The sequence below is a fragment of the Bos taurus genome, chromosome 10 (assembly GCF_002263795.3).
Source record: "Bos taurus isolate L1 Dominette 01449 registration number 42190680 breed Hereford chromosome 10, ARS-UCD2.0, whole genome shotgun sequence".
Lineage (NCBI taxonomy): Eukaryota > Metazoa > Chordata > Mammalia > Artiodactyla > Bovidae > Bos > Bos taurus.
This window is the reverse complement of record NC_037337.1, coordinates 100,339,185-100,364,019: the sequence shown is the minus strand read 5'-3', so window position 1 is coordinate 100,364,019 and position 24,835 is coordinate 100,339,185. Positions and strand designations below refer to the sequence as shown.

Genomic DNA, 24,835 nt, shown 5'->3' with positions numbered 1-24,835 from the left:
GTCCGTAAGCATTTATGCAAAATCAGCATGTAGAAGTCAGTAGTACTTCTACGTGGTCTAGCTGGTCTAGCAATGACCAGCTAAAACAAATGGCACAAAAACGGTACTCACAAAGAGAACTGCATAGTAACCAGAAGTAAAGATGGGTAAAAAATGCAGGACCTGTATTAAGAAAGCTATACTATTTTACTAAAGACGTAAGAGAGTTACAAGTAAATAATTCAGTATGATCCTAATCCATATCCTAATGAGATTTTTCACAAATGCTGGAAAGATTTTTTTTAATCATCTAGAAGAGAAACTATTTAAAAGTAGTCAAAAAGTCTTTTTGGGAAACTTTCCATGCTAGAAATAAAGATAATATAAAACTATAGTAATTTAAAGTGTGGGAATATACGTATACCACACAAGTGCACTCCTGTATGTACCAAAAAACCACGTTCAACCGTGTTTGTGGCGGCAGTGTTCTGTGAATCAGTTTGTGGGCTGCTGCTGCTGCTGCTAAGTCGCTTCAGTCATGTCCGACTGTGCGACCCCATGCAACCCCATAGACGGCAGCCTACCAGGCTCCGCCATCCCTGGGATTCTCTAGGCAAGAGTACTGGAGTGGGTTGCCATTTCCTTCTCCAATGCATGAAAGTGAAAAGTGAAAGTGAAGTCGCTCAGTCGTGTCTGACTCTTAGCGACCCCGTGGACTGCAGCCCACCAGGCTCCTCCGTCCATGGGATTTTCCAGGCAAGAGTACTGGAGTGGGTTGCTAGCACCTCTTAATAATATTAAATCTTCTGATCCGTGAACATGGATCTCTCCATTTATTTAGATCTTTTTAAACTTTTTCAACAATGTTTTTTAGTTTTCAGTGTACATGTATGTATTTTGTTTAAATAACTTCATATATTCTAAGAGTTTTTTTGGTAATTTTTTTAGGATTTTCTGCATACTGTATAAGATTATGTCATGTGCAAATAGAGATAGTTTTATTTCTCCCTTTCCAATCTAGATGCCTGTTATTTATTTTTCTTACCTAATTATCCTGCCTGGATCTGCCAGTACTGTGTTGAACAAAAGTAATGAGAGTAAACATCCTTGTCTTGTTTCTGATTTTAGGGAAGAAGCATCCAGATCTGTTCTGAATTTAATCAGTCTCTTCCCATCTATGAGATTTTCCTGTTTCTCCTCGACTTCAGTTTAGCCATGTCCAGGGAGTCTCGGTTGTTTCCCAGTTTCCTTTCATCACAACCTCTGTTGTTTTTGAGAGCACCCTCAGTCTTCAGCTTTTCCACACTGTAGTGAATGAAGAAGAAGCTGGATGCTGTGTTATGACTTGCTTCTCCCTTCAGGAAAAATTTCTGATCCAGGGGTCTGGAGTTGAGGGTGAAAATAGTGGAATGCTTCTGTTTTTCTGAGTGTCCTTTGCTTTAGATGTGAGTGCCCACTCGTGTGGAGGAGGCGGTCGCCTCAGCCCTTCTTGGGTTGCCTTTGAGGCCCTGTGTTCTCACCGGCCACTGCACCTGAGGTAGAGCCTGCATCTCAGAACCGGGAGTGAGGGGGGAGCTCGCACCTCTCAGCAGCGATCGCCGGAGTTTAGCCTGAGTAACAGGGAGCCGGGAGCAGGTGGAGGACACGGACACCTGCCCTGTGTGGGAGGAGGCTCCCAGCTCGTGGCTGGGGAGAGAGCACACCCTTGTTCTTGGTTCCATCTGGTATGGAGTGTCCGTGTCACTGAGCAGGGAGGACAAGAGTGCATCTCAGTTCAGATACAGCAAACTCTCACTGTTCTTACTGAATTTTAGCAGATTTTCTTAGGTAAATGTTTCTTCCTTTGTTTTATCTTCTTGAAACCATTTCCAGAGACTTAATTTTTAAAAAACAATTTCTATCAGTTTCACTGGTGCACCAGTCTACAGTACTATTTACTCTGTCATGCAGGAAGTCCCTCACCTACGGCAATCATTAGCATTCCTGGGCAGCCAGTTCCTATTTTCTCTACCCTGTACACGTTATATGGAACAGAAATGGCAGCTCACTCCAGTATTCTTGCCTGGAGAATCCCATGGACAGAGGAGCCTGGCAGGCTACAGTCCATGGGGTTGCAAGAGTCGGACATGACTTAGCAACTAAACCACCACCATACATGTTATAAGATTTTGAAGCTAGTTTCAATAGTAACTGGATTAAATTGTAACTTTGAAGATAAAGTTGTTACAAAGATATTTTAAGGTATATTCCAAAGAAAGAGAAGTTTTACTAGAGTTATCTATTATTCATTATCATATATTATTGAATGTTTTTATTTTTCTTCTAAACACAAATATCTTTAGGTTGAAATGATCTTAACTATGTTTTCTTTACAGGGACACATGGAAGGAGAGGTGTGGGGTTTGGCTACACACCCTTATCTGCCCATCTGTGCTACTGTAAGTGATGATAAGACCTTGAGAATATGGGATCTTTCTCCTAGTCATTGTATGCTGGCCGTCCGGAAACTTAAAAAAGGTAAGTGCCTCACTGACTTGAGCATAGATTAAACTGTCACAGTTTTCTAACCCTCACAAATGTAAGAAAGCTATACTAAATATATAAAAAATACTTTAAGTATTTATTCTGTATCTGCTTGCTCATAATGGTATATAAATAAAATGAGTTATATTCAGTCTTTGCTTTATGGGACCTTCTCTGCTCATGCCTATCCTGAGTCAGTTTTCCATATCATTTTGGAAAAAAGAATATAGGAAGGAAACAGAAACTAAGCTTTCTACCCTTTATGACTGTAGATTATATGTAGTTTAGAATCAGAAACTAAGAAAGCCTTAGCTTAAAAGGGGGTAGCAGAGTTGAGAGGAGGATATTTAATTTTATTTTGTTTTATTGTTATTTTTTGGCTATGTTGCACAGCATGTGGGCAGGGATTCCCTGACCAGGGATCAAGCCTGGAACTTCTGCGTAGGAAACATGGACTCTGAACAGTTGGACTGCCAGGGAACATTTGTAGGATATCCTGTCAATACAGAACAACAAAGAGTTCAATTGTTGGAGCAAAATTTTTACTATTAGGCTAGATGAGCTTCAGATTTCTTGGGAAAGTGGTAGAGAATATTATTTGTAGCATGGATATATTTTAGGAGGAGCTCTAGCTGAAAAAGTTGGGAATTGTGACTAAGAAATATGATAGAGTACACAGATCAAGGAAGGAATTACCTGGCAATATGAGAACCAAGTTGAAATTAGGTAACTTGTTATAGTTCATTCAGCTGATTTATTTTCCCTCCTTCTGTTGACTTAAAAGAGTCAGTTCTCTTTTTCTCGTGCTGCTATCCTATATGCCTAACTGAACACCTGAAGTTACTCACAGTCTGTGGAGCACCAGAGTGCCAGGCGCTGTCCTTCCCCCACACCCGTTTCTGCTAATTACTGATCTCTCGCATTTTCATTCTCTGGCGTGTGTGTATGCATGTGCCTGCACATACTGTATTTCTTTATTTTTTCTCAGAAACTAGTGAGAATTGCCAGTGGTTTTATACATGAACTTTCAATGTGAACAGTTATAGTTAGAGTCTAAAACCACAATCTCATCTTTGTGCATAGAAAACCAGTGTCAAAAAATTCTTTCCTTCCCAAGTCCATTGGCTGTCCTGACCAGTCAAATTCAGAACACACTTGCCATCAGATTTTCTTTCTTTTTTTACATTGATATATAACTGACACAGAACTTACCTTGGCTTCAGGTATACAACATATTGATCCAGTATTTGCAAATATTGTGAAATAATCACCATAACATCACTACACATACTTAAAAATTTTCGTATTATGATGAGCACTTTTAAGACCTGTTTTCTCGGAAACTTCCAGATACGCAGTGCAGTATTACTAACTGTAGTTGCCATGCTGTCCATGACGCTTCCATGACTTACTTTCTTTGTAGCTGGAAGTTGACACCCTTCGACTCCCTTTACCTGTTTTACCCAGTCCCCCCGCCCCCCCCCCACTACTGGCAGCCTAGTCTGTTCTCTGTATCTTGGAGCTTTTTCCTTTGATTGTACGTGTAAGTGGGATATAGTCTTGTCTTTCTGTGTCTGATTTATTTCACCTAGCATAATGCCCTCCAGGTCCATCCATGTTGTTGCAAATGGCAAGGCTTTGTTCTTCTTACTGGCTGAATATGTTAGTGTGCATGTATATGTACACATGTATATGTACATACATACAGACACATCTATACCACATTTCCACATTTCCTTTATCCTTTAATCACTGGTGGCTCAGATGGTGAAGTGTCTGCCTGCAGTGCGGGAGACCCAGGTTCGATCCCTGGGTTGGGAAGATCTCCTGGAGAAGGAAATGGCAACCCACTCCAGTATTCTTGCCTGGAAAATTCCATAGATGGAGGAGCCTGGTAGGCTGTACAGTCCATGGGGTCACACAGCTTCACTTCTTTCACTTTAATGCGTTCATGGACAACCAAGCTGTTTCTGTGTCTTGGTTATTGTAAACAATGCTGCAGTGAACATAGGGGTTTATGTATCTTTTGAGTTAGTGTTTTTGTTTTCTTTAGATAAATACCCACGAATGTAATTACTGGATCATATGATGTTCTACTTTTAATTTTTTTGAGGATCTCTGTTTTTTTAAACCTCCCTTCAAGTGGACATTATTGTCATTTCATGCAGTCAGTGTTACTTAGATTTATCTATGCATATGCATTTGTTTGTTCACCTTTTTTTCTTGTATCTCAAACATTTTCTTCTGTCATTTTCTTCTGAAATAGAGTTTTAGAATTTCCATAATGAAGATTGGTTGGAAGTGCTCTCATCGTCTTCTGAATGAACCAGTAGTATATAAGAACAGGGTGGTGGGAATGGCCTATTCTAACAGAAATATTCTATCACTGATACTGCAGTTCTTTAAAAGCAGATCTGTTTCATGCAGCTTCTCGTTGTTGTTTTTAAACCTTTGACTGGCGTTAGAGTGTCACTTGGGGTGAGCTGTTGCCGCTGCCCTGCCCTTGGTGTGCTGCAGTCTGAACGTGTTTTGTTTGTTTTGTAACTCTCATTCTTGAATGCTAATTTAACTGCTTCTAGAGTCCTTAACTCAGAGTTATTATTTCAGTGGTTTTCATTGTTCTCTTTTACATTTTTCTATAGTTTCGAGGTTTAATAACATTGTGCATGTATGTGGTCTGTTATTTAGGATTTGTTGTCTTTTCTGAATCTTTGGATTTATGTCATGTATTAGACCAGAAAAATTGTCTACCGGTATTACTGGCTCCTTCTAGAAGTAGATCTTTGTATTAGGTTGTTTAGAAGAGTCATAATACTGTATTTTTGTTCTTAAATATTCTTCTGTAATAACTTTTATTTTTACTTCTTCATTAATTCAAGAGAAAAACAAGTGGATTTTCATAACTTTAAAGAGGCATGTGGTTTTATGCTGATTGACTTAATTATAACAAAATACTGATATCATAATGGTTTAAATATTGTAAAACACAGTTATTTCTTTTAAACATTCAGTAAGCAAATACAGTTTTCTTCAGAAAATGAATATGCAAATATTATGATCCTGGGGCTTAACATTATAGTTAATATAAACTAGAATTTTGCCAAATAATTCAGTTTTATGGTAACTAGTTATAAAAATAACCAGAAGTATTAATATGCAACATGAGTTAATGTCTGTATTCTTAATATCTGTAAAATAAATATTTGCCAGCCTTTGCAATTTTCTGTATAGGGATATATTGGGAATGTCCTGTTTAAAACTTGTATCTGTGACTTTAGCTTTTAATTATAATCAAACCTGAATGTTTTTCCACTACCCCCAGCCCATCCCACCACCCCTTTGTAGCTGCTGTCTGTTCTCTGTATCATTTCATGTACCTTTTGGCCATTTGTATATCTTCTTTAGAAAAATATCATTTCAGTATTTGTTCATTTTTAAACCAATGTGGATTTTTTGCTATTGAGTTTTATGAGTTCTTTATTCATTTTGGATGTATAACCCCCTATCTGATATATGATTTGCAGTTCTTTTTCCCATGATGTAGGTTGCTTTGTTTTCGTTGCTGATTTTCTTTCCTGTGCAGAAGCTTTATAGTTTGATATCATCTCACTCGTTTATTTTGTTGTTGTTGTTTTTGCTTTTGTTGTCAGGATCAAAAAATTATTTCCCAGATCTATGTCAAGGAGCTTACCACCTAAGTTTTCCTCTAGGAATTCTTTGGTTTCACATCTTACATTTCAAGTCTTCAGTCCTTATAGAGTTCATTTTTGTTTGTGTGTAAGATAGTGATCCAGTTTCATTCTTTTGCATGTGGCCATTCTAGTTTCCCAGCACAATTTATTGAAGAGGCTCTCCTTTCTCCATTGTACATTCTTGACTTCTTTGGTAAATTAACTGACCATATGTACATGGGTTTATTTCTGGGCTCTGTTCTTTTCCATTATTGTGTGTGTCTGTTTTTATGCGAACATCATGCTGTTTTGATCACTGTAGCTCTGTAATATAGTTTGAAGTCAGAGAGAGAGAGGTCTTCACTTTTGTTGCTCTTTCTCAAGATTGCTTTGGCTTTGGAGTATTTTGTAGTACCATCCAAATTTTAAGATGATTAGTTCTGTATCTGACAAATGCCAGTGGAATTTTTATAGGGACTGTGTTGAATCTTTAGATTGCTTTGGTGGACATTTTTACTAATGAACATGGATTGTCCCATGTCTGTTGATAAACATTCTAAAGTTCCATGGGATCTGTGGGTTCAACTCTGTGCCTTGTAGGCCCTCAGCCTCTTTCTCATCTGGTGTAGTTTGTTTCAAAATAAGAATTCATCATCATTCATATTTTTGTTTTGCATATGTCAAACCAGACTGTCAACTAGTTATTTTATCTCTTATAGCAAAATTGCCTCATAATCAGTTAGTTATGTGGTGAATATGTTTGTGGCAGAGTGTCTATGACAAAGTAGCTTACAGCAAAAATATTTGACACAATTAGATATAATAGTGAGAAGAGGGACTCCCACCTCCACTTCTTGATTTCTAGACCCATGGATTCTGACTTTGAGGTAGACGGCACCATATAATGATCTGTGCTTTAACGCATATACTGCATCCTGTAACACAAAACCCTGGTCTTTCAGGATATTGCTTGCAAAAGATTCTATACATCAGTTTTCAGTAAGCCATTCCATCATTTTGTTAGTAGCCCTCTGTGGAAGATGAGGGTATGTGATAAAACTAGCTAATTCCGTAGGTATGAGCCAGACGCTGCACAGCCTTCACTATGAAAGAGTTCCTTGATCAGAACCTTGGAATTTGGTGATGGTGGATTAGGTATCCTGGCCATGGATAGTGGTGCTAGCAGAAGCTCTGTGGACAGGGAAGGTGAATCCAAAAGTCCTGTCTGTCCCACTGAGGATGACTCTGTCCTCTCTGTAATGAAAGAGGCTCAGTGTAATCAGCTTGCCACCAGATGCTGGGCTATTTTCCCTGAGGACTGGTTCCTTATCAGAGGTTCAGTAGGTCTCTACTGTTAGCAGATTGAGCAGTACCAAGACCAGCTGTGGTAAAGAAAAGTCTGTGGTTTTGAACCCAAGCAGAGACTTTGCCCTTGCCACCTTTGACCCACTAAGCAAGTGCTAGCTGGCTAGGAAAAGAGGCTGCCTGTTGTCCATAAAACATATTGTTTTGTCCCTCTGATTATTGAGAGCTTCCTCTGCAATAGGTACACGTATTGGACTTTATTTTGGACACAAAAATCTTCACAGCCTATGTATGCCCTTTCTGAGAGTTTTACCCACACGTTTATCTTCTAGATTTCCTTTCCTCTCATCGTCCCATCCTGTTTCTTCCAGTTTCTATCTATTCAAATAGTGAACAGTTGCTAATAAATCAGTATAAATCTGTCTGTGTAGTCATCTCGCACTACAGAAGTGATAAACCAGGTGCACTGCTTGAAGACCTGCCCACTGGGGAGTTTTACTACAGTCCCTCCGGGTTACCCCTAGTGTGGCTGTGATGCTTTAGTTCAGTTTAGTTCAGTCGCTCAGTTGTGCCCAACTCTTTGCGACCCCATGGACTGCAGCACACCAGGCCTCCCTGTCCATCTCTAACTCCCAGAGTTCATTCAAACTCATGTCCATCGAGTCGGTGATGCCATCCAGCCATCTCATCCTCTGTTGTCCCTGTCTCCTCCTGCCCCCTATCTCTCCCATCATCAGGGTCTTTTCCAATGAGTCAACTCTTCGCATGAGGTGGCCAAAGTATTGGAGTTTCAGCTTCAGCATCAGTCCTTCCAATGAACACCCATGACTGATCTCCTTTAGGATGGACTGGTTGGATGTCCTTGCAGTCCAAGGGACTCTCAAGAGTCTTTTCCAACACCACAGTTCAAAAACATCAATTCTTCGGCACTCAGCTTTCTTCATAGTCCAACTCACACATCCATACATGACCACTGGAAAAACCATAGCCTTGACTAGACGGACCTTTGTTGGCAAAGGAATGTCTCTGCTTTTGAATATGCTATCCAGGTTGGTCATAACTTTCCTTCAAGGATTAAGTGTCTTTTAATTTCATGGCTGCAGTCACCATCTGCAGTGATTTTGGAGCTCAAAAAATAAAGTCAGCCACTGTTTCCACTGTTTCCCCATCTATTTGCCATGAACTGATGGGACCAGATGCCATGATCTTCGTTTTCTGAATGTTGAGCTTTAAGCCAACTTTTTCACTCTCCTCTTTCAGTTTCATCAAGACTAACATACCATGTAGGAACATCTGAAAATCTGGCTCAGTGTTTTTCTTCTTCACTCAGTTGATCATAATGAACCCCTCTGAGGCCATCAGTACAGATTGAGAGAGAGAAGAGACATTGCAGTAGGATTTATTGCTGAAGGATTCTGAGCCCCCTGTTCATACAAATTACTTGTAACTTCCAGATCTCGCCAAGCCTGGTCTTTTCTATTCTGTGTCTAGTTGATGACAGATTGCTCTTCTGAACACCCAGTCAGTAACTTGCCTGGTCATGTCATTTTCAGTTTATGAAAGGACGCTCGGGACACAGTTACCCGATATCCCATAGTTAGGCATTTACTTGCTGTCTAGTGAGACCTGGTAGCAATCCAGAAGCTGCGTCTCAAAAGGAAAATAGTTACCTGTGAAGGATGTGGCCTTTCTCCCATCTGAGGTATGTTCCTTTGGGACCTTTCCAGAGGCGCCGCAGATGCTTTGAAGGTCATTAAATCTGCTTGATCCTAAGATCAGAGCGGAAGGTCAGCTTGCCTTTTCTTGTCCTGGCCCCCACCGGAAGCTTATAAGCACCTTGATACATGGGTAGAGCAGCTCACTCAGATGTGCTGTGTTGCTTCCCGAAAGGCCTAGCAAGCATTTTGCTCCTTGTGTTTGTGGTAGGTGATGGGAGGTGTAGCAATTTGTCTTTCATGGTGGAGGGAATGGCTTGACATATTCCAAGATCATTGGATCCCCAGAAACATCACTGAGGTGACAGGGTTCCTATGTCTTTGTGGAAATTATCTGCCACTGTCCTAATTCACTTGTGTCCTACTAAGACATCTGAAGTACTTGTTGCTTCCTGCTCCCCAGATCCGCTCCGCATAATGTCATCAGTGTAGTAGAGCACTGAGATGTTTTATGGAGTGTCAAGATGATAAGGATCTCTGGGGACTCTGTTATGGCAAAGAACTGCTGCTGCTGCTGCTGCTGCTGCTAAGTCGCTTCAGTCGTGTCTGACTCTGTGCAACCCCATAGACAGCAGCCCACCAGGCTCCCACGTCCCTGGGATTCTCCAGGCAAGAACACTGGAGTGGGTTGCCATTTTCTTCTCCAATGGCAGAGAACAGGAGAGTTGAAATAGCCCTGAGGCAAGGATTTGAAGGTGTCCACAGATGCAAGCCAGGTAAAAGCAAACTGCTTCTAGTGGTCTTTACAATTGGTATGGAGATAAAAGGGCATATTGGCCAGGGCCGTAGCTGCTTGTAAAATGCTGTAAAATGCTAGGGACTATGGTAATTTGTTCTAGTAAAGATCTGGAAGAGTAGCTTCAATTGGAATCATCTCCTGATTAAATTTATTATCCAGAGTTATTAGCTAACTCCATCTTACTTCAGTACAGGCCAAACAAGCAATGACAATATGATAGGAATTATTATTCCTGTGTATTTCATGTCCTAGGTAATATCACTGATTTTTGCAGTTCTCAGGCTTGCGGTTTTGTTTCCGTTTATTGTCTTAGTAGCAGAGAAATTTCCACGGGTTTTCATTTAGTTCTTCCTTACCCTTGGATCCACAGAGCCAGCGTAGAGCATTCTACAAGTTGCCAAGTGTATCTGTTCCACTTCAGGAATTGGATGGGGTCCACTGTGATTTGAAATTGGACTTAGAATCCGTCTATCACATGATCACCTTAAGGCCCCACTTTTACTGCTTGTACAACAGCAGCATTTTGTGTTCTTAAGAACTAGTGTCACTGCGGAGCCCATGTCTAGTAATTCCTAGAAGTTTGGGTCTTTCCTTTTCTTCAGTTCATAGTCATTCTACTAAGTGGCCCCCAAACCTTGGAGGAAGATTTTTGCTACATACCGACATACCTGCAGCAGTGCTTCATAGTTCTTCCTCACTGGGACTTGGCCTTCCCTTCAGTCAGGGGACTCTGAGTATATGGATTTGCTTAGGTCTGAAAAGTTGCTGGGAGTCTATGACTCTCCACTGTGATGATTTAAGTCGGGTGTTTTAGCCACCAGGTCTGGAGTTTTTCCTATTATGTAGATCAAACACTAATCTAGTAACTTACTTATTTCATTCCTGGGGACCCTGTGATTAATTAACCACCAACAGAAATCTCCACAAGCCAAAATATTGTGATTAGTAGTACATCCCTCCTGCCCTTTCTGGTGAAAGAACATACCTTGTTTTTGTTGATTAAGCACTGCTGCTTGGCGTCTGCTTCTCCAGGAGTGTCTTTTTCATCAGGGAGCCTGTGGTGACATTTCCACTTCCTGACCTCTAAGTGGGGGACACAGAGCTTTTCAGTGACGCAGATGCTGCCCTTAATGAATGTATCTCTCAATGCTTTTGTGAAGGGACTATTTTCTGGACTTCTTCAGGGGATCTGTAATTGATGGGAGGGTATGCAGGATGCATGTGAAAGATCTTCTCCAGTATCCTTACCTCCCTGAGGTTTAGGATCCCTTCCTCTGTGTCAGAGGTGAGCCCATGCATCCAGTCCACTCCACCTCCTGAGTTTGTAAGTCAGGCTCTGTCAGAACCCAGCCATGCCCGTTTTTTCACGTGTTGTCTCCGTGTGCTGTTGCACTGCAGGAGCAGAGTTCAGTAGTTGTGACAGAGCTGATGTGGTCTGCAAAGCTGAAAATATTTATTCTCTGGTCCTTTAAGACGTTTGCCAACCTCTGCCTTAGAGCACGCTGAGATTTGATCCAAGTTAGGGGTCTAGTGACGGCAAAGGAATGATGGTGATGGTTTTTCAGGAGGTTAGACATCCTCTGCAAGCATCTGTTGCAGAAGGTGAGTCTTCCAGGAGAGGAAGCTCTCTGCTCTGCCAGTGAAACCCCAAACAACTTAGAAGATCAAGACTCAGTTTTGTCGAAGTCCGGCCAGGAGCTCCCAGTCCATGGTGAAGAGTTCTTTTCCCAACCAGTGCCCTCACTTTCACACAAGAAAACTTGGCGAGTCTGTGAATTCAATTACCATTGTAAGTTTTTGGCAGTATCGGCCCCGTCAGAAATTCATTTAGGTTTTTGGCAGTATCGGCCCCGTCAGAAATTCATTTAGGTTTGTCACGGAAGCTCTCTCTTCAGACCATGACTCACGCTGAGAGTTTAAAGGACCTGGGCTTGTTATTTCATTCTGTTAACTCTGCGTTCAGTGTAATCTTCTGTACAGTGCCGAGCTCGTGGTCATCGTCATTGTTGTCGTGGTGAAGGGCAGCAGCTTCTCGGACTCCCCAGGCACTTTCTGCAGTGGGTACTTCAGTCACCCACAGGGCACAGCTTAGTTTGTTGCTATGCCAGTGCACACCCTGGATGGCTTGTACCCCATTTCCCATTGGCAGGGACCCAGCACTACGCTGAAGCCCAAACGCATGACTGAACCAATTCCGCAAATCTTATCTTTAACAATATGCCTCCTTTGGCCACTTCAGTACTATTGTGTATCAATCACAGACAGAAACCACCCCAGTAATTTGAACAGGGAAATTTTAATATGGATTGTTAGCTAATGAAAGGTGATTTAACTACTAAAAGATGTGAAAGAGGATTCTAAGGGGAAGTAGCAGCTGCAGAAAGCAGCTGCCACCCATAGGGCTATGGACAGTGATCAAGGAATAAACTTAAAGGGTGAACCCTCCCCTCTTCCCTGGGGCAGAGATTCAGATCTCTTTGGAAAAGGTATAGGTGCCTCAGGAACATACTGCCTGCCAGTAGAAAAGAAACTTGCCCTCGGGCTGATCTAGATCTTCTGCTAGGAAGGCAGAGAAACCCCCCTACCCCCAGCTCCTGTCCCCTCATTAACCCTCTGGTTACAGCATATCGGAAGGAAGATAAGGGTCTTCCTTCTTCTTTGGCCTTCCCTCCAGCACCCTCTGCTGGCAAAGGAAAAACATCTGTAGGGTCCAGCCCCAGTCAGTGCGTGCACGCTCAGTCGCTTCAGTTGTGTCTCTGCGCCCCCGTGGGCTGTAGTCCACCAACCTACTCTTGTCCACGGGGTTCTCCAGGCAAGAGTGCTGGGGCCGGGGCGGGGGGGGGGGGGGTTGCCATGCCCTTTCCTCCTGGGGAGCTTCTCAACCCAGGGATCGAACCCATATCTCCTGTGTTTCCTACATTGCAGGCAGATTGTTTACCCACTGAGCCACCTGAGAAGCCCCCAGTAATCAGAGAGCAGGAAAAATAAGGGCGGATTTGGAGTTGAGAGGCAGTAAATGAATAACAGTCCTTCTCCAGTCTCATGGCTATAACCGCTACCTCCTTTATGTATAATATATCCCTGCCCTATATTCTCCCTTGAGCTCCAGAGAAGTATTAATATTACAAAATGCCTCCTTGATGTCTTCATTTGAATTTCTCACAGGCATTCTTAAGGGCACAAAACCACAAACACTCACACCTCCCCTAGTTTTTCCTATCTCAGTAAATAACATCATGATTCAAACAAAAAACATAGCCTCTACTTTTCTCTCTTGTTTCCTGCTTTACTCCCAGTTGGTCAAGGTCCTGCCATCTCTTTCTTCAAAAGGTATACAAATCCTACCATTTCTCACTACTTCCACTGCTGCTACTCTGCTTCAGGTCACCATCATCTCTTGACTCTTAAATATCAGAAATCACATCCTAGATTTCTAATGTATGCTTGATTAAAGTGACTGCTTATTCTCAGTTCATTCTACAACTTTTCATTCTGTAACAGCTGTACCTTATCTGTCCCACTCCAGAGTTTATGCAAGATATCAAAAGCCTTAGGGCTATGAGTTTGCCTGCTACATCCTTTGTTGTTGGGTTAAGCCCATTTTTTGTGTTTGCCAGTTCGGCATTAACCCTTATTTTTTTTAGTTAATAATATTAATATTATGATTTCTTCATGTATAGTTTTAAAATGTGTATAAATCTTCCTGGCTTAAACTAATAATTGCCTATTTTCAGGTTTTTTTAAATTTGAAATCATTTTTATAAAGATGACCTTATTTCTTAAATGTCTTGTTTGTTGGATAGAAACTGCAAAGGTAGCAAACTCCCCTAACAGAAACAACAAAATTTCCACATATATTATATTATTGGCTTTTTATGTAGTTAAAAATCTCTCATTCTTTTCATCAGCTTAGTTTCTTTCAAGGTCACTATCAGTACTCACTTTTCCTACATTCAGAAAAGGAATGGTTTGTCTTAATTAATGCTTGGAATTCTGTACCATTGTTCTCAATAAAAAACTTTATTATCTGCGTCTTTATTTCTAATATTGATTTGAAGCTATAATAAACATAGGAATCCTCCTCTGTGAAATCAAAGTTTTCTTAAGCATATACTTTTTTTAATAGAGGAAAATCCCCTGATACATGCTTTCTTTGTTTTTTAGGTGGAAGGTGTTGCTGTTTTTCTCCTGATGGTAAAGCTTTAGCTGTAGGTCTCAATGATGGAAGTTTCTTAATGGCAAATGCAGATACTCTAGAAGATCTTGTCTCTTTTCACCACAGAAAAGATGTTATTTCAGATATTCGATTTTCACCAGGTAAGATCTCATTGAAATCATATTTGATTATTAATTTGAGTATGACAGTGAATATCTCAATGTGTGATTTTTTATTTACTGTTATTTTATCTCGGAATTTTAGTTTTTTACTAGAAGAGGCAGTATAGTGAGAGGTGAAAGCACTGTAGATCAGTGGCAAAATATCTGGTTTAGGGCCAGTTCTGTCACTAAAGTTTCTGTGTGACTTGGGCCAAGGCATTTCTTTGAGCTTCCTTTTCCTCATTTGTAACATGAGGGATTAGATAACTTTTCATTGTATTCCTAATGCTTTTGAAATTACATTAATTTTGCTTTATCAGTTTCCATGTATTCATTACTAATGACAAAACCTACTATGGAATTACTAATGTTAAGGCAAATTTTATTTATGTTAGCTTACTTATATTTTTTCCTAAATTTAAAGTTTTGTTAAATGCAAAGAATATCAAAATTACTTTGTGTATAATTTTTGACATTTTCTTTCCATCACACTACCTCACTACATTAAAATTTTATTTCATTGTGTTAATTATATATGAAAAATATTACCATTAATTGCTTGACTCATATGTCTTTTTATAAAATGCAAAACACCTAAAGTTCCTCCAAAAAAATTAAGAAAATTAACTCTAGTTGTACAGTATAAAAAATATTTCTAACTGTAGAAAATTTCAAGCAATTATGTTTCTATTATAGGTTCTGGGAAATATCTTGCTGTAGCATCACATGATAGCTTTATAGATATATACAATGTCATGAGCAGTAAACGAGTAGGAATATGCAAAGGCGCTACCAGTTACATAACCCATGTCGACTGGGATATTAGAGGTAAGAATTTCAGTAACTTACTGTTTGATAAAGTTTCATTGATTTAGTACAGCTACTTTAGAGACAAATAATTCGACAGATGAGTTCAAAAGCACTGTGAAAAAGAAACATTATTCTCAAAATGATTTTCACTACTTTATTTCATATCTAAAGATGAATGCTGGGAGTTTAGACTTTTCAATACCTCGTCTAATATAATTCAAATGATAGTACAGTAAGTGATAGATTCTTAATTTGTAAAGTAATTTAAATATTATTCTTTTTTAGTCATTTGTCCTAGTTTTTGCCAGATAAGTTTGATATAAATAGTCACTGAAATTTTAGAAAAGAGTTCTGTTAATTAGGGTTTTTTTAAGAGCAGTGTTTGACCTTTTTCTTTGTTTTTTTGGCTGTGCTCTGCAGCTTGCAGGCTGTCAGTTCCCTGATCAGGGACTCAACCCAGGCCACAGCCGTGAAAGCCCGGAGTCCTAACCGGTAGACCACTAGGGAATTCCTAATTTTAATGTAATTTCCCCAGCATTCAATAAAATACATTCCCTAAAATTATCATAGTTGTTTAACATACAGGATTTAATGAATATCTTTGTTTTTTAGCAGAATGTGTGGCATATGTCAGTGTTAATAATTTGAATAAAGGTTAATATTTTAAATGCTCCATTTTGAGGGGTTGTTGTTTCAGATAGTCACCTCTGTAAATATGGTATTGTAAATTAGTTTTTCCAAATACAGTTAAAATGTATATTTTAAAAGTTCAGTTCAGTCACTCAGTCGTGTCCGACTCTGCGACCCCATGAACCACAGCACGCCAGGCCTCCCTGTCCATCACCAACTCCCGGAGTCCACCCAAACCCATGTCCATTGAATCAGTGATGCCATCCAACCATCTCATCCTCTGTTGTCCCCTTTTCCTCCTGCCCTCAATCTTTCCCAGCATCAGAGTCTTTTCAAATGAGTCAGCTCTTTGCATCAGATGGCCAAAGTATAGGAATTTCAGCTTCAGCATCAGTCCTTCCAATGAATATTCAGGACTGATTTCCTTAAGGATGGACTGGTTGGATCTCCTTGTGGTCCAAGGGACTCTCAAGAGTCTTCTCCAACACCAGAGTTCAAAAGCATCAATTCTTCTGTGCTCAGCTTTTATAGTCCAACCCCTCACAGCCTTGAGTAGATGGACCTTTGTTGACAAAGTAATGTCTCTGCTTTTCAATACACTGTCTAGGTTGGTCATAACTTTCCTTCCAAGGAGTAAGCATCTTTTAATTTCATGGCTGCAATCACCATCTGCAGTGATTTTGGAGCCCCCCAAAAATAAAGTCTAACACTGTTTCCACTGTTTGCCCATTTATTTCCCATAAAGTGATGGGACCGGATGCCATGATCTTAGTTTTCTGAATGTTGAGCTTTAAGCCAACTTTTTCACTCTCCACTTTCACTTTCATCAAGAGGCTTTTGAGTTCCTCTTCATTTTCTGCCATAAGAGTGGTGTCATCTGCATATCTGAGGTTACTGATATTTCTCCCGGCAGTCTTGATTCCAGCTTGTGCTTCCTTCAGCCCAGCGTTTCTCATGATGTACTCTGCATATAAGTTAACTAAGCAGGATGACAATATACAGCCTTGATGTACTCCTTTTCCTATTTTAAATGATACTTCAAATTTTATTTCTAGGATTTTTATATGCATGATGACAGAAATAACTTATTCACACACACGTGCATGCTCAGTCACTCAGTTGTGTCAGACTTTTTGCAACCCCATGGATTGCAGCCTACCAGGAGCCTCTGTCCGTGGGATTTTCCAGGCAAGAATACTACAGTGGGTTGCCATTTCCTCCTCCAGGGGATCTTCCCCACCCAGGGATTGAACCCATATCTCTTTACGTCTCCTGCATTGGCTGGCAGATTCTTTACTGCTGAGCCACCTGGGAAGCGCGTGCTCACACACACACACACACACACACACACACACACACATTAAGCCATTTAGGAATTTAATTACTTTATTACATATTAATTACTTTATTATGGTTGATGCAAAGGAAAATGGTTTTATGTTAAGGCTAAATTTTTCCCAAAAAAGTTAAACATCATACTAACTGTGTATGTATTTATATTTTATATATGTGTATATTTTTTAATTTTTTTAAGGAAAGCTTTTACAGGTCAACACTGGTGCTAAAGAACAGTTATTCTTTGAAGCTCCCAGAGGGAAAAAACAAACCATTCCCAGTGGAGAGGTAGGAAGATAGTAGTGCTTGTAATGTTGATATGACTAATAGTGGTTAGAAAGCAGATGCCTGTCTGGGTACAGGAAAATATGCTATGTTAAGAAAAGGAATAAATTGCTTACTTGTATGGCTGGCTCTTCTCTAATTACTTTACTTAAAAGACAAGAAGCATACAATAGCACGTAAAAGACATGCCGTCTAAGACTGGATTACTGCATCTCTGTCGAATCTTTTGGAACCCATGTACCTAAGATGCTTATTGGCAAATTTCTATTTAAGGAAAAAAGAAAAAGAAAAAAAAATGTGTGTGTGGTTTTGTGACTGACATTATTAGCAAAACTTTTTGACACGGCCAAGGAAGAGAAACTAAATTTAATTTGAAAGTGGCTTAGTAAGGAGAGGGATTGTAAGTCAGATTCTTAATTTCCAATAATGATTAATTGGAAAACATGCTTATAAAAGTACTAGTAGAAGTTTAGACATGAAATGAAAGAATCCGTTTCTGATATTCTAAGAGCAGAAAAAGTCCTATTTATTATATTGTCACTGTATGTTCAGCATCTAGAATACACAGTGGATAAATAAATCTTGAATGAAGTTATGTTAAAATTTTTCTGCAGGAACTAGTGGACTTGGCAAGGTACAGAACCAGAGCAACTAATAATTTGTTTCACTGTTTTTATTAAACTTTTAATTTTACTTGTGAGATCTATAATTAATTACAAAGAAGAATATTCAGTTTTTTGTTGTTAATGTTTTAGAGTGAGATATTATAAACTTAGAGCAGTCTTTTTTTTATTTTTTAGGCAGAAAAAATTGGTTGGGCATCATGGACAAGTGTGCTTGGTTTCTGCTGTGAGGCAATTTGGCCAGTAATTGGAGAGGTCACGGACGTAACTGCCTCTTGCCTCACCAGTGACAAAACAGTCCTAGCTACTGGGGACGATTTGGGATTTGTGAAGTTATTTAGATATCCTGCTAAAGTATGTGTTTTTCTTTAATTCTAATGATCATAACTATAAAAATGGTTAAGGTAATGCCCTTTCATAGCGTTTCACTGTTGTAATATGAATATCACATGTGGAATACATAATGTTGTAATATGAAAGGTTCATAATTTATTTCCTGTTCTTGACATCATGTTTATAGCTTTTATCTAGAAGTAGTATTATAATTTATGATCCCATATCTTAAGTTACATATTATATTGTATGGTTTCTGAGTATTGAGTAGTATAAATATTCCTTTTAGAAGAATCCTTCTTTTAGTCCTAATATTAAATAATTTTAGTATTCGTATGATAAAATATATATCATTAACACTAAATACAAACTCTTGATATTTACAACTTTAACATTTAAAATGTTCTGATTAAATATACTGCTACTGCTATTGCTAAGTCACTTCAGTCATGTCCGACTCTGTGCGACCCCATAGACGGCAGCCCACCAGGCTCCCCCATCCCTGGGATTCTCCAGGCAAGAACACTGGAGTGGGTTGCCATTTCCTTCTCCAATGCACTAAAGTGAGAAGTGAAAGTGAAGTTGCTCAGTGGTGTCCGACTCTTAGCGACCCCATAGACTGCAGCCTACCAGGCTCCTCCACCCATGGGATTTTCCAGGCAAGAGTTCTGGAGTGGGGTGCCATTGCCTTCTCCGCTGATTAAATGTAAAACACTATAAATTATAATACCTCTAAAATCAAAGTAAACAACATTGGTTTAATGTGATGAATAATGCTATTTTTATAAAACCAAACTGTAGAGATTCTTTGAAGTGTACGTGCCCACGTTAACTGTGTGCTATGTGATGACTGAATCCTTTTACTGCTTTCTTCTGTTCAAACTACTGGGAAACATTAGGCTTTCACTTAGCACAAAAATAAAATTCATGACATCAAGTATAGATACGCATTTCCTTGTCACAAATTCAGATGTATGTTATAATCTAGCACCAACATGAACATATATATAAGTTTGAAATATGGCACTGAAATCATGATATTCGGTGCATGATGGTCTTAATTAATTCATTTCAGCATTAAAATGAAACTGTGAGTTTTAAAAATTCCCATAGAGAACTCAGGTACCCAAGAAAATATTTCACAAGTCCTTGTTTTAGATACACTGAAGTTGTAGAACCTTACTTGACACAAATGTTCCAACAAGACATTTATTAATAAAGGCTTCACTCTTAGTGTTCTAGATGGTGTAGAAGCCCTAAGAGTATGTTCTAGAATGCTGGTCCACAGATTTCTTCTTCTCCTTACTAGCAAGAACCAGAAAATCGTAGGGAAATGATCTTCTTCTGGTGTTTTCATGACAGATTTCTCTTCGATTTCAGCTGATTTTATTGATTCCTCGTTTCCAAAGAATCCACTGATTTAACTATTACTATGTTTTGTTTCCCTAGAGAAGGAAATGGCAGCCCACTCCAGTATACTTGCCTGGCAGGCCACAATGCATGGGGTTGCAAAGTTGGACACGACTGAGCGACTGAACACGTTTTGTTTATTTAAGACATGTCTTATTTTAACACCCTTGAGAAGATGTCCATATAAAACCTGCTTATGACACGTTGATCTGAAATTTACCTATGTAATCCAGTAGTGCTAGTGTTCTAGATTTAAAAGTTATCAGTATCTTGGATTTGTCCTTATATTTAAAAGAAAAATACACTACTGTGTGTAACATCTGCTTATAATCAAACACACTAGTGAATTACAATGAAAGATATGTACATGAGTATATAGTGAAATGTTTGCTAATTACTTTTTGTTAATATGGCCGTGCTGTATGTACATAGGCATTCGTATCCTGATTTTCCCAGTTATTGTGTTTCTTTCTGACAATAATATGTCTGCATAGCCATAGTTTTTTTAAAGATATCCACCATAATTAACTATTACTATGTTGAATATTTACAGTATTTAAAATGTTTCAAAAAAAAATAAAATAAAATGTTTCACTGCTGTAAGTCAGTACTATGGCGAATGTTTTTTGTATAGATAAGGTCTCCTTAGCATATACTCTTAAAAAGGGATGGTGAGACAAAGGTCAGCATTTTCATACTTTTCAATGTAGAATACCAAGTTGATTTCCAAAAGAGTTATGCCCATAGCACAGCAGAGTGCAAAAATACTAGTTTATCCTATCTTCACTAAGTTTGGGAGCGGTTACTTTTTATTTTAGTGAGTTTCAGTATTTTCTCTCTTTTTTTTTTTTTTTTAACAAAGTGCCTTTGCAATGATTAATTTCCAATCAGAGATTAAGAAAGAAGTTCAAAATTATAAAAACTTTTCAAGTAATAAAATTTCTCAGAAATTTGAATTTTTTTTAATTTTTAGGGAAAATTTGGAAAGTTTAAGAGGTACGTGGCCCATAGTACACATGTCACAAATGTTCGCTGGACTTACGATGACAGCATGTTGGTTACCTTAGGAGGCGCAGATATGTCTTTAATGGTTTGGACAAATGAAATGGAGGGCTATCGAGAAAAAAGACCTTGTGATAGCGAAGAATCTGATATAGATTCTGAAGAAGATGGGGGTATGTCATTTTAAGGTATTTTAACAAAAACATAGAAAAAATTTAGCACAACTGATTTAAACTGCAGAAGTTTAATAAGTAATAATAATGCTTGAATAATTATCGTTTCAGTCTTTTTGGTCTGTTTAACACCAGAATTTTTTTTGCGACTCTAAAATAACAGGTTGGCATATACTGATGACTTATTCTTCATTTAGCAGTGTGTGATAATCATACTTTAAAGAAGCACTACTAAAATAAATTTATAGTATTGAACCTCATCCTTTAAAATAATTCTGTGTTTTTCCTATTATACTAGTAATACCCACTCATTGTAGAAAAGTTAGAAAGTACATTTTGCAATAAAAAAATGAACACAGCATCCATAATTTGAACACTCAGAGAGGTAACTTCTGTTAACATTTGGGATGTTACCCATAGGGGTATGTGTATTTATATAAATTATCTTTTTTTTTTTTTTTTACAAAAATGGCATCATATTGAGGGTTTTTTTTTTGTAGCTTGCTATTATCACTTAATCAGCATTCTTTATCACTAAATATTCTTCTACATCATTTTTACTGGCTGTTTGTTATTTCATAATTTGACTATAACACGATGTATTTAACTTATTTCATATTGTTTAATGTCCTTGTATCTGATTTTTAAGATCATAATTGAGATCCTCAGCTATAACGTAGAGAATAATTCTTATATTTTGATGTTAGGCTATGACAGTGATGTCACAAGGGAGAATGAAATCAGTTACACCATCAGAGCCTTATCAACAAATATTCGCCCAATGTTTGGAATCAAGCCTCATTTACAACAAAAAGAACCCTCAACTGATGAGAGGTAACAATCAAGTTTAAAACTAGATGAAGAAAAAGTTATCAGTATTAGAAATTGAATTGTTTAACTGAATGAATTTTTTGTAGAAAATAAGTATTGGTGGTGCTCTTGCATGTTACAGCCCCAGCTTCTCTTAGAAAGCATGTTTGTCCTGAAATACTTTTTGGTAATGACGCTGTCCTTTGCAAGTAGCTTAGGGAATGATGCTATATATAAAGTCTGTATGATTAAAGGAATCTTACTTGCTAACTTTTATAAATATATGTGGTAGGGTTTCAAGAAATAATACAAACTGAATCTAATACCTAGTATGTTTTAGGAGGCACATGAACCAGAGAGATGCTTACGTTTTGAAAAGGCCTTTTTATCCATGTGCATTTGATCAAGGATAGAAAGTCATTATTTTAAATTTTTTCCAAAAAGGCAAGTTGAAGTATAGCTTGTCTCTGGGAATTATTGGTCTTTGTCAAGAATTGGCAAATCAAAATAAGGCTATGTGCACTGCAGTCTTATGAGGAAAGAGAACTTCATTTAATAAAGTATCTTAGTGTAATGACAGATCAAGAGAAAAATTGTGAGCCTGATGCTTTTAAAATCATTAGAGAAGATAGAAAACAGTGAAGAGGCATATGGATCAGTAAACTGCATAGAGTCACTTAAAACGGGGGTGAACAGTGATGATCTGTTTGTGGTGTAAGTTGTATCTGACTCTTTGTGGCCCCATGGACTGTAGCCCATCAGGATCCTCTGTCCATGGGATTTTCCAGGCAGGATTACTGCAGTGGGTTGCCATTTCCTTCTCCAGGGGATCTTCCTGACCCAGGGATTGAACCCTGGTCTCCTGCATTGCAGGTGGATTCTTTACCGACTGAGCTATCAGGGAAGCCATAAAGGCATAAGAAGGGGCAGAATATTAAACTAGAGGTATGTTTTTTTTTTTAATGCTGAACATACCATGATCTAAATACTTGTACGGTATTCAAGGTTGAGGTGACGACTCTGAAGACAGGTCAAAGGGCATAGTTTTTGGAATAAGATCCCACGTGGTGCCAATGGTAAAGAACCCACCTGCCAATGCAGGCAGACACAGGGTCAGTCCCTGGGTCAGGAAGATTGCCTGGAGGAAGGCGTGGCAACCACTCCAGTATTCTGGCCTGGAGAATCCCATGGACAGAGGAGATGGTAGGCTGCAGTCCATGGGGTCACACGGAGTTGGATACAACTGAAGCAACTTAGCATGCAAATGGGTTAAAATACTCATTTTTATTATTTGCCAGTTGTTGACCTTGAGAAACTTTTCATTCTCTCTGAGCCTCAATTTCCTCAGAGGTAAAATAAATATTATAATCCACAGTTTATGGAGTATTTCATGAAATGAAGTAATGTATATAAAGAATTTAGGTAGTAATTCTCCACTACCCCTTTCTTGGACTAAAATACAAAGTAACCTAAGGAGATATCTGGTTAATACTGACAGACTTCCTTTAAAAAATTTTTTTTTTTTACTGTAGTTTAGGCCATGTCACACTACTTGCGAGACCTTTGTTCCCCAACCAGGAATTGAACCCAGGACCACAGCAGTAAAGGTGCTGAGTCCTAACGACTGGACTCCAGGGAACTCCCTAAGAGCTTTTTCTTTTAGTACTGAAATTAAATATCCACAGAGTAATAAATACTACCTGTATATTTATTAATTAGAGCCATCAGTTCAGTTTTGCCACACTTCAAAAGCATCAATTCTTTGGCGCTCAGCCTTCTTCACAGTCCAACTCTCACATCCACACATGACCGCAGGAAAAACCATAGCCTTGACTAGACAAACCTTTGTTGGCAAAGTGATGTCTCTGCTTTTGAACATGCTATCTAGGTTGGTCATAACTTTCCTTCCAAGGAGTAAGTGTCTTTTAATTTCATGGCTGCAGTCACCATCTGCAGTGATTTTTGGAGCCCCCAAAAATAAAGTCTAACACTGTTTCCACTGTTTCCCCATTTATTTCCCATAAAGTGATGGGACCGGATGCCATGATCTTAGTTTTCTGAATGTTGAGCTTTAAGCCCACTTTTTCACTCTCCTCTTTCACTTTCATCAAGAGGCTTTTAAGTTCCTCTTCACTTTCTGCCATAAGGGTGGTGTCATCTGCATATCTGAGGTTATTGATATTTCTCCCGGCAATCTTGATTCCAAATTGTGTTTCTTCCAGTCCAGCGTTTCTCATGATGTACTCAGTATGCAAATGTGGATGTTCATAATTAGAATATTTTCAGTATAGTACTTAATATTCCCTAAAAGAAATTATCTCACATAATAAAAAATGTAATATAGGGAAGAAGAAACTCTAGATATTCTCATTATTATTTTTCATTTATTATATTGATTTTTAAAGAAAATATTATCATTTAGCAGATAAATGGAGTATGTCAGAAAATATGACCTAATTTTAATCTGTAGACCATCCCTCATGGTAAAACACTTAAATTTCCTCCTTCATTGTGGAAGTGACCCAAGTTCTGACAGAAATATTTTACTGCTCACAAAGAATGGTTGACACTGTCATAATTGTAATCTTTGCTGTTAACTTGTATTCTCAAAATTATTTTTTATTTATTTTACATTTTGTTCTCAAATTATTTTATAATTTAGTTCTACTAAATTCTCCTGAAAATGCCAAGGCAGAAAAGTCGTTAGTGTGATTCACAGTTATGAGTCTTCATTTTCATCAAATGCAAGAATCAAAGGAGATGAAAATGAAGTTTTTTTTTTCATCAACTTTGAACTTTTGTGAAGAGGTTAAATGGTCTGTATACATAATTGTCTTCCGTTTTAAATAAAATACATCATCATCAAATACAAAACATTTTATAAACAAAACAAATGTTTGTCAAATATCTACTTAAAAGGAAAATATTTCTGATGACAATTTGACTTTATTTAGTTGATTTTTTTGTGGATTCTTTTTTCCTAAATGACATTAATAATTTTATGTTTTTCTTTTTCTGTTTAAGTATTTTTATGACAAGTCTTAATGTATTTAAAGTAGTTACTTGTCAATCAAATTTCCAATTTTTTTAATAAATCAGAACATGACATAAAATTTAGGCATTATTGTATTTCCTTAGAATTTTATTGACATGTTACCTTTATTCTGTCTACTAA

The 24,835-nt window shown here is 38.3% G+C and overlaps 1 protein-coding gene across 12 annotated transcripts in view; it reads left to right on the top strand.

Moving 5' to 3' along the window:
- EML5 (EMAP like 5) overlaps positions 1-24,835 on the top strand; it is a 159,836-nt gene that overhangs the window by 96,029 nt on the left and 38,972 nt on the right. For 9 of the 12 annotated variants that reach the window (XM_059890529.1, XM_059890528.1, NM_001206576.2 and 6 more), the window contains exons 21-27: positions 2,355-2,496; positions 14,097-14,249; positions 14,946-15,077; positions 17,224-17,312; positions 18,110-18,286; positions 20,649-20,850; positions 21,558-21,684. In XM_059890529.1, coding sequence (XP_059746512.1) covers positions 2,355-2,496; positions 14,097-14,249; positions 14,946-15,077; positions 17,224-17,312; positions 18,110-18,286; positions 20,649-20,850; positions 21,558-21,684 — 1,022 coding nt within the window. Of the gene's footprint in view, positions 1-2,354; positions 2,497-14,096; positions 14,250-14,945; positions 15,078-17,223; positions 17,313-18,109; positions 18,287-19,714; positions 20,625-20,648; positions 20,851-21,557; positions 21,685-24,835 lie in introns of those variants that run through there. The other 3 variants (XM_059890536.1, XR_009496058.1, XR_009496057.1) reach the window with 3 other exon arrangements.